Genomic DNA, 10,319 nt, shown 5'->3' with positions numbered 1-10,319 from the left:
CTTCTGAGTACCTCTACCTATCTAACTTTTTTTTTCAAGAAAAACTCTCTTGGAATCAGAAATTTTTTTATGACCTTCCCCTTCAAGAAAAAACTTCCATCTGCCCTCAAACAATGATAGTTTTTTTGTGAAGAGCCCCCAAAAATTGATTACATAATGTTGTAATCAACCCCCCCCCCACAGTTCTTTTGTGAAGAGCGCCCAAATTATAAAAAATTGGTTATGTTGAAATCAAACCGATTGAAATGACTTTTTTTCATGACCCCCCCCCCCTATTTTGAAGCCAAAACGATATTAATCTTCATAGAGCCCTTCACGATTGTAAAAAATAAAAAATTAAGCGTATAAAAATTTTCAATTTCTGCATCTTGATTTCCTGAGCAATGTTTTTTTCTCATACAGAGTGTCTGTCTAACAGTCCTTCCGGTCCTTGTAGGTCATTAAAAGTTAGTATTTTTGCCTATGGGTTCTTCTTTTCGAAAAACTCAGTAAAAAGTCCTCCTTTTTGCTCAAAGGTCCTTCTTTTTTCCAAATTTTTAAATAATTCTGTCATTTACTTAATCAAAATCAGGAATGGTGTCACAGCTTTCACTCTCGCATCGCTCGATCTGTCGATCTCGATCAGATTTGAATTCTACTACATCAATTTTCAAACATTTCCTAGAATGGAAAAATCAACTCGAGAAATCCCAAAAACATAATCCAATCAATAAAAAAATTCAAAACAAGTTGGAAAAATTTTGGTGTGAGGGGGGGGGGGGTGTAGAGTAAATAATTGGGAAAATTTAGTGAGAAAAGTTTGAAGAATTTCTCAGTCTCTTCCCCCCCCCCAATCTCCCACCAAACATCGATTCGTCACACCTTTGAAAATAAAATGTAATGTTTATGTGTGGAAAGTTTTATGCTCACCTCTGTTTTCTAAGTACATTAAACATTTTTTTAATCACTTTTTGGTTACTAAAGTTACTTTTTTCAGAAAAATTTGAGTACAATGCCCGATATTAAAAAATAAAAATTTTCATTAAAATAGTTTCCTGATACTTAATTACTCAATTTTTATGTCTAAAAAGAACTTGAAAATAAGTGTGAAAAAAATATGAAAAAAATGCGAAAAAGGTACAAAGTTTTGTTTTTTCGATTTGATATACACCAGACACCCTAGATGAGAAACTGATTAGGTCTGTCTAAATATTATAAATCTTTTCGTTTATTTTAAAAATTATCAAGTTTTGAAGGTTTTTGAAAATGTCCTTCTTTTTAGTTTTCAGATTTTGTTAGACATAGACACCCTGTCATAGGATATTCTACCCTTTCTACCCTTGTTGGAAAAAGAATGAATTGAATCAAAGTCGGTGATTTCTTTTTTTTTGATAATCCATTTCTGTGTCAGAATTCTCATCTACATTACCCCATTTTCATGAAAAGGCCTCCCTAGGTCGCATGCATACGATATTGAGGAACGAAGGAAATTCGTTCGTTTGTTTTTTGAAAAAGGGATTCTGTTTTTGAAGAATAATTCTGACACAGAAATGAGAAATCCAGGGGGGGGGGTGCTCTGCATGTGCCTTTTGGGGCTTTCAACCTCTTCTGGCACCTCTCCAGTCACCAGTGACCAAAAGTGTACTTTGCTTTTGAAAACATGTAATTTTTTGAATTTTTGAAAACAAGAATCCTTTGGTCACACGAGTTTGAAATTAAAAATTTTTTTTTTTTACAAAATCAAGGCTAGAATAAATGAGACATTGAGAGTTCATGTTCAAAAAATGATCAATATTTGAAATCAGCCACTTCGAAAATCCAACAATGAGCGATACGTCACGTGCCATTTATAATTTTTTTTTTTTTTTTGTAAATTTAGCCTCGTTTAAGATCCTAATTAAGTTAGGTGTACTTCCTAAATTTTAAAAAACTTATGCAACAAAGTGTTCACCATTTGGCATAATTTTCAAATTGCAACAATTTATGAAACGCAGTCACACGTCAAATTCAAGGATCAACTAGTGACATAGAATTTTGCGAAATCATTCAAGGTTTAAAACTTAATTTTTTTAGTTACGAAGGGGGGAGGGGGGAGAGAGGTATGCAAATTATTGGAGGTATTCAAAGTTTCATTTATGGTCATTACTCGAGTCAACTCGAGTGTTGATCTTGTTTTAGGAAACTATAATATATGCTGATTAGCTACAATTAATTACATACATAAGTATGTTGGTGAGAGGAGGAAGGAGAGATACACCCTCGTGTTGAGTCAAAATCAGCTCATTTTTTCTGCCTCAATATACAATTTGCAGTTATTTACACACGAGTGCTTCGTTTTATTCGTTGGCAAACGCAGTTTTGAATTTAACTCAAATAAAAAAGGGTAACGTTGCAATTTTCAATTAAACTTGCGATTTAAATGAATAATTGTTTCCATTACTTACCATAAACTCTTAATGTTTCATTTAAATCTCGCAATTAAAAAATTACCTATGCACCTGCAACACAACATCAATGCCATACATTCTCAGTATCACCAAATAACTGCGAGAATTTTGAACCCCCCCCCCCCCCCCCAGGCCCAACTTTACCACAAGGGAAATTAACGGAAAATGGTGATAAATGCAATAAACGTATTTACTCGTTAGTATAACACAGTTAATTATAAATCACATAACAAAAAGCAACGTTAAAGAATTATTCAATTGGTATTCTTTGGTGTGTAAAATAAAGCGTCGATGTAGAATTTAGTGAAGTCACCGACAATTGATCGATCTGGTACCGAAGCTGACATCCCATACACCGCACCCTGTGAAGTAGAAAAATAGAAAATCATCCAACAAATAGATAAGGAATATTTAGAATTGATATTTTTTGTATAGAGTAGGTAGTAGGTATAAATTTGCTGAAAAATACGTACTTTGCCACTAAGACTAACATCAGGATTCTTCAAGATTTCTTCGACAGCTTCCTTAACATCGTTCAAAAACTGATCAGCGACTCCAGGAGCAGTATGCAGTTGAGTAATACAAATATGGAATCTGTTCGCGAACAATGAAAAGTTAATTTAATCAAAATTTTCAAAATTATGAGTTGATGAGAATTTGAAAGCATACCCGAAAGGAAACTGTAACATATTCAAGTTCCATTTTTTGTCACTCAATGCTTGAGAAAGTCTGTAGATGTGGAATTGTTCTGAGCCAACGGCTATCACAGTTGAGAAAGGTTGACCAAAGACAAAGATACCTTCTATTTGTCTCAATCTACGACAAAATTTATACAAAAGAAACAATTATGATGAAGTTACGAGAAATAGGTATTTAGGCAACGTTTCAGTGATCGGAATACAAACCCTTCTTCTATGTATCTTGAGACTGAAACGATTTCCCTGGTTGCTTCTATGTAGCCTTCTTTTCCGAAGTACTTCATCGTTGCCCAGCATTCGGCGATGACAGCTTCAAAAAAAAAAAATTCAAATTAATTTAGTAGAATAAGTGCTTTGTCTTGGAAAAATAGGGTCATTATTGGTTTATTCCAAATAATTTCAATTTTTAATCAAAAATCATTTCTCTCACGCAAAAATAGTACAGTCAGCCCCTCTCTTCTCTTGCAGTTTAGATCCACACATCATTATTATTGAAGCTCTCTCTACTCGACCGATAGTGATTTTTTGACTTTGGTAAATATTTTGTACCTACAGTATGACACAAAAGTAGTGCTCGGCAGCTTTTATTTCTAGGTGGAAAAAGCTAGCGAGATGAATGAAGCAACGTTGAGTTGGAAAAACAAGGGCTTTCAAAAGCGACCTTGAAAATTTCAGGCCCATGCACAGGGTGACCACAAATTGAAAAACCAGTTGGGTCAAAAAATTCAAACCGGTTTTTATTGGCGCAATGTATTCTACTCACTAAGGCGACAAAAACATGATATGAATTTTTTGAAACCGGTTCATTAATTCGCAACCAGTTGACAAAAAATACTCAAAAATTGTAGAATTGGAAAGTTTTCACTAATCAGATTTTGAAACCGGTTCATCATTACAACCAGTTATAAAAAAATTAACAAAAAATGGTAAATAGGGAAAAAAGCTTGAAACAAAAGTTGTAGAGCATGAAAAATTACATAATTCTGTCCGATCACATTTCGAAACCGGTTTATTGGTTGGCATTTAGCAACCAGTTTTTGACAATCACTTAAAGATTGGATATACAGAAAAAAACTTGAAACAGAGGTTATAGTGCGTGAAAAAAGCTTGAAACGAAAGTTGGAGGGTGTGAAAAATTACACAATTTGTCCAATCACATTTTGAAACCGGTTCATTGGTTGGCATTTATCAACCAGTTTTTGACAATCATTCAAACATTGAAGATAGAGAAAAAAAGCTTGAAACAAAAATTATTGTAGAATGTGAAAAATTGAACCACATATTTATATTTTTGCCAATCAGATTTTGAAACCGCCAAACCGGTTCATCAATTTGCAACCGGTATCAAAAATTACCCAAAAATTGGAGATGGTGAAAAAAGCTCACAACAAAAGTTGTAGGGCACAAAAAACTACACAGTTCTGTCGGTAATGTTCTGCCCAATCACATTTTAGAACCGGTTCATTGGTTCACATTTAGCAACCAGTTTTTGACAATCACTTAAAGATTGGATATACAGAAAAAAGGTTGAAACGAAAGTTGTAAAGCGTGAAAAATGTTGAAACTGGCCAATTAATTTGCAACTAGGTAACTTTCGATGACTTGCTGTGAATGAATGAACCGGTTTCAAAATCTGATTAGCGAAAGTAGTTCAATTTTTCACACTCTACAACTTTTGTTTCGAACTTTTTTCTCTTTCTCCAATTTTTAGGAGATTGTCAAAAACTGGTTGCTAAATGCGAACCAACGAACCGGTTTCAAAATGTGATTGAACAGAATTGTGTTATTTTTCACACTCTACAGCTTTTGTTTCAAGCTTTTTTCTCAATTTCCAATTCTTGGGTAATTTTTGATAACTGGTTGCAAATTGATGAACCGGTTTCAAAATCCGATCAGCGAAAATGGTTCAATTTTTTACATTCTACAACTACTTTTGTTTCAAGTTTTTTTTTTCTATCTCCAATTTTTAGGAAATTGTCAAAAACTGGTTGCTAAATGCGAACCAATGAACCGGTTTCAAAATGTGATTAGACAAATTGTGTTATTTTTCACACCCCACAACTTTTGTTTCAAGCTTATTTCTCTATCTACCATTTTTGGGTATTTTTTGTCAACTGGTTGCAAATTAATGAACCGGTTTCAAAAAATTCATATCACGGGTTTTTCAATTTATAGACACCCTGTGCATGAGCCTGAAATTTTTGAAGCCGCTTTTGAAAACTCTTATTTTTTCCTACTCAACGCTGCTTCATTCATCTCACTAGCTCTTTCCACTTGGAAATAAAACCCACCGAGCACTACTTTTGTATCATACTGTATAGATCAAACTGATACAAGATGAACCCATCAAAAAATCTAATTACCTCCAGATCTCGATCCACTGACACTAGGAGACCCATAATGACCACCAGGCCACGATAAACTTGTATAATATTGACACCTTCTGTACTCCGGTTTCGAATACAACACCAACGATGTTCCTTTGGGAGCAAATCCGTACTGAAAAATATAAAAAATTAATATTTTTCTTGTATGTATACTTCAACTCACAATCACATACGGTAAACCAGTACCTTGTGAGTATCAACGGACATACTGGTAACGCCAGCTACACCAAAATCAAAAGGAGGAACTTTGAAGCCAGCTTCTGGCATAAATGCAGCTATAAAGCTACCCAAGCAGCAATCCACATGAACTGGTATATTATACTTGAGCCCTAGTTTGGCTATTTCTTCGATGTTGTCGATCGTACCATAAGGGAAATTCGGACTAGAACCGACCAACTGTAAATTACACCCAAAAAAATTCATATTAGTCAGTGATAAAGAGAGGTATCACACTATTTCAACATAGAACAAGCAAATTAACTACTAAAAAAATTACCATTACACCGATGCACCACAACAACAACAACAACAACAACAATAATCAACCCCAAAAACACCAACATGCAAACGAACAGTTAGAAGCCGACACCTTTGAGCCCAGGAGGTGTATGAAATTTATTTTTTTATATTTACCATAACTGTGTTTCTAGTGATGGCTCTCTTCATTGCCGATATATTTACACTCATTGTGTGACTATCTACATCAATATGTTTCAGTCGCATACCCAGATACGAACCTGCTTTGTCAAAGGCCGCGTGAGCCGTCCTGGGTAGAACGATTTCCGGCCTTTTTACGCCTCGTGTCTCTTTGGCGTAATCTCTGTATGCTTTGCAAGCCATTATTATGGATTCTGTGCCTCCTGAAGTCATCTGTAGACATTTAAACCAATATTATATTCCTCTCAACATGAAAAATCTAATCCTAATAGTCCGGCATATGACAATAAGAGTAATTGCACCCCCTCCGCCCTCCGATCCTCCGGGAAAACTTTTTTCTTAAATGGGACATCCTAAGGAACATTTTAAAGCAAAAGTTGGTCTTACTTACAAAATGGCGGCCATTTTGATTGACAGGTCAGCCGAAATCGCAGATTTTGCGTTTTAACATAGGGCTTGCACGAAATTTTTCAAACTTTACAAAGGTAGATCGAAAGATCACGCAAAAATTTATCACCTGTCAAAATTTCAAGTGCTAAAGTGCGTTTTTCGATTTATGGTGAATTTTTGAAAATCAAATTTAGGCCAAAAATGAAGGAAAAAATCAAAATTTTACCAAATTGACCAAGAAAGCTGAAATTTCGGATATACCTTATTTTCGACATGCCAAATCGATTGGAAACGGTTTCAACCCGTTTTGAGCAGTTCTGGAGCCTCCAACAGATTTTTGAAACTCGAAATTCCCACAAAATTCCATCAAATTGGAGTTGTAAAGCTAAAATTTATTCTAAAAACTAATTTCAGTACGCTACGAAGTACTGCTGGTGAATTTCATGTCGTTTTGTAGCCTCCAGCGACTTTTTGAAAATTCCTAAAGCCTCCAGCAGATTTTTGAAACTTAAAATTTCATCAAATGGAGATGGAAAGCTGAAATTTACTCTACACTCCAATTTTAACACCCTCTGATGACAACTTCTGGTGGATTTCAAGTCATTTTAGGGCCTCCAGCGACTTTTTTGAAAATTACTGGAGCCTCCAGCAGATTTTTGAAACTTTAAATTTTCACAAAATTTCATCAAATGGAGATGAAACGCTGAAATTAACTCTACACTCCAATTTTAACACCCTCTGAAGACAACTTCTGGAGGATTTCAAGTCATTTTAGGGCCTCCAGCGACTTTTTTGAAAATTACTGGAGCCTCCAGCAAATTTTTGAAACTTTAAATTTTCACAAAATTTCATCAAATGGAGATGGAAAGCTGAAGACAACTTCTGGTGGAATTCAAGTTATTTTAGGGCCTCCAGCGACTTTTTGAAAATTCCGGAAGCCTCCAGCAGATTTTTGAAACTTTAAATTTTCACAAAATTTCATCAAATGGAGATGGAAAGCTGAAATTTACTCTACACTCCAATTTTAACACCCTCTGAAGACGACTTCAGGTGGGTTCAAGTCATTTTGGGGCCTCCAGCGACTTTTTTGAAATTACTGGAGCCTCCAGTAGATTTTTGAAACTTGAAATTTCCCCAACATTAATTTATCAAATGGAGTTGGCAAGCTGAAATTTATTTCGCAGACTACATGATGGTTTCAAATGGTTTTGAAGCTTCCAGCTACTTTTAGGAAATTTCAATTTTCCAAAAAAACGTCGTACAACCTTTCAAAAAGTCGCTGCAGGCTCCAAAAACGACTTGAAATTCACCAGCAGTCAACTTCGTAGCGTATTTAAATTAGTTTGCAGAATGAATTTCGACTCTCCTTCTCAGTTTGACGATATTTTGGGAAAATTTCAAGTTTCAGAAATCTACTGGAGGCTCCAGTAATTTTCAAAAAAGTCTCTAGAGGCCCTAAAATGACTTGAAATTCACCAGAAGTTGTCTTCAGAGGGTGTTAAAATTGGAGTGTAGAGTTAATTTCAGCTTTCCATCTCCATTTGATGAAATTTTGTGAAAATTTAAAGTTTCAAAAATCTGCTGGAGGCTCCAGTAATTTTCAAAAAAGTCGCTGGAGGCCCTAAGATGACTTGAAATCCACCAGAAGTTGTCTTCAGCTTTCCATCTTCATTTGATGAAATTTTGTGAAAATTTAAAGTTTCAAAAATTTGCTGGAGGCTCCAGTAATTTTCAAAAAAGTCGCTGGAGGCCCTAAAATGACTTGAAATCCACCAAAAGTTGTATTCAGGGGGTGTTAATGTTAAAATTGGAGTGTAGAGTAAATTTCAGCTTTCCATCACCATTTGATGAAATTTTGTGAAAATTCAAAGTTTCAAAAATCTGCTGGAGGCTCCAGTAATTTTCAAAAAAGTCGCTGGAGGCCCTAAAATGACTTGAAATCCATCAGAAGTTGTCTTCACCTTTCCATCTCCATTTGATAAAATTTTGTGAAAATTTAAAGTTTCAAAAATTTGCTGGAGGTTCCAGTAATTTTCAAAGAAGTCGCTGGAGGCCCTAAAATGACTTGAAATCCACCAGAAGTCGTCTTCAGAGGGTGTTAAAATTGGAGTGTAGAGTTAATTTCAGCTGTCCATCTCCATTTGATGAAATTTTGTGAAAATTTAAAGTTTCAAAAATCTGCTGGAAGCTTCAAGAATTTTCAAAAAGTCGCAGGAGGCTATAAAACGACTTGAAATTCACCTGCAGTACTTCGTAGCGTATTGAAATTAGTTTTTAGAATAAATTTTAGCTTTACAACTCCAATTTGATGGAATTTTGTGGGAATTTCGAGTTTCAAAAATCTGTTGGAGGCTCCAGAACTGCTCAAAACGGATTGAAACCGTTTCCAATCGATTTGGCATGTCGAAAATAGGGTATATCCCAAATTTCAGCTTTCTTGGTCAATTTGGTAAAATTTTGATTTTTTCCTTCATTTTTGGCCTAAATTCGATTTTCAAAAATTCACCATAAATCGAAAAACGCACTTTAGCACTGGAAATTTTGACAGGTGATAAATTTTTGCATGATCTTTCGATCTACCTTCGTAAAGTTTGAAAAATTTCGTGCAAGTCCTATGTTAAAACGCAAAATCTGCGATTTCGGCTGACCTGTCAATCAAAATGGCCGCCATTTTGTAAGTAAGGCCAACGTTTTTTTGGGCAAGTTTGCTTTAAAATGTTCCTTAGGATGTACCCTTCAAGAAAAAAGTTGTCCCAGAGGATCGGCGGGCTGGGGGGGGGGGTGCAATTACTCCTATTGTCATATGCCGGACTATATAATGAGCCAAAGAAAAATTACCACTCCACATCCATCTTCGGTTCCATGAAACAGATCAACTGCACATTTGATGATTTCAGCTTCCATTTTACATACACCAGGGAACACATCGGGATGCAATGGATTGGCATAGCACGAGATTCTCACTACTTCAGCCATCAAATCGTTCAATTTTTCATCGTAATAATACACAGTTCCGGATACGTAACCTTTCTTCCAGTTGTATTTGCCTGTCGAATAATTTCAATTAATATTTTCGATAGGATAATCACCAATTATGACATCAGATGCAGATTGCAGATTATTACTAGTTCCTAGATGATCTCGAACGGCATTCAGAATCTGTACAGTATCTGTCCTTGTCTGTGGTAGCTTGAGACAATAGTCGAGGTTTTTATTAGCCTCTGCCATCTCGTTTTCAAACACACGAAGAACGTTTTCGCCTTCCACTCGGATCTTTTCAGCAACATAGGGGATTTTTTTCGCCAAACGGAATACTTGTCTTTTACCTTTTTCGTAGATACCTGGTAAAATGATAATAGTGATGTGATTAAGGTAGCAAATAATTATACGAATGATGATGGTAAATAGAGCACTGTGTACTTTCAGAATCAGTCAGCATATCCCAGATCCATAATCCGGCTATTACGGAGATAGCTGTTGTTGCAGATATTTGCCATGGTTGTTTGCCCACGAATATTCCGTTGATGAATCCAGTCACAGAAGATGGTTTTATGGGTAGCATGATTACCTGAAAATATCAACGTTTGTATTAAATTAATTCGAGTTTAATTAACGAAAAAAAATGTGAGAAATTTTCAGAACTTGGAGAGTGATAACGTCGAGAGGAATCTCTTATCAGTGAATGTTTTGATTCGAACACAATTCAATTCACCTAGGTTGGTGGACAGCAAAATATGAATTTTGATCACGATTCACGTTCG

General features: G+C 35.4%; 1 protein-coding gene across 1 annotated transcript; it reads right to left on the bottom strand.

Moving 5' to 3' along the window:
- Positions 1-2,598: 2,598 nt before the first annotated feature.
- Positions 2,599-10,120, bottom strand: Sply (Sphingosine-1-phosphate lyase). The gene is made up of 10 exons (XM_065365740.1): positions 9,979-10,120; positions 9,684-9,899; positions 9,397-9,605; positions 6,145-6,381; positions 5,698-5,907; positions 5,488-5,623; positions 3,332-3,434; positions 3,096-3,242; positions 2,900-3,020; positions 2,599-2,788 (listed from the first exon to the last, which is right to left on the bottom strand). The coding sequence occupies exons 1-10, from the start codon at positions 10,118-10,120 to the stop codon at positions 2,681-2,683; spliced, it is 1,629 nt and encodes a 542-aa protein (XP_065221812.1). The 3' UTR covers positions 2,599-2,680.
- Positions 10,121-10,319: the final 199 nt, after the last annotated feature.

Source organism: Planococcus citri, chromosome 5 (genome assembly GCF_950023065.1).
Source record: "Planococcus citri chromosome 5, ihPlaCitr1.1, whole genome shotgun sequence".
Classification (NCBI taxonomy): domain Eukaryota; kingdom Metazoa; phylum Arthropoda; class Insecta; order Hemiptera; family Pseudococcidae; genus Planococcus; species Planococcus citri.
This window is presented reverse-complemented; position numbering and strand designations above follow the sequence as displayed.

Excerpts from the sequence above, each read along its gene's own strand:
- Sply (XM_065365740.1), bottom strand. The coding sequence starts at position 10,120 with ATGCTACCCATAAAACCATCTTCTGTGACTGGATTCATCAACGGAATA. Across the intron at positions 3,435-5,487 it reads CAGTGGATCGAGATCTGGAG|CTGTCATCGCCGAATGCTGG; the intron begins GTAATTAGATTT and ends TTTTTTTTGAAG. Across the intron at positions 2,789-2,899 it reads ATGTTAGTCTTAGTGGCAAA|GGTGCGGTGTATGGGATGTC; the intron begins GTACGTATTTTT and ends TCTACTTCACAG.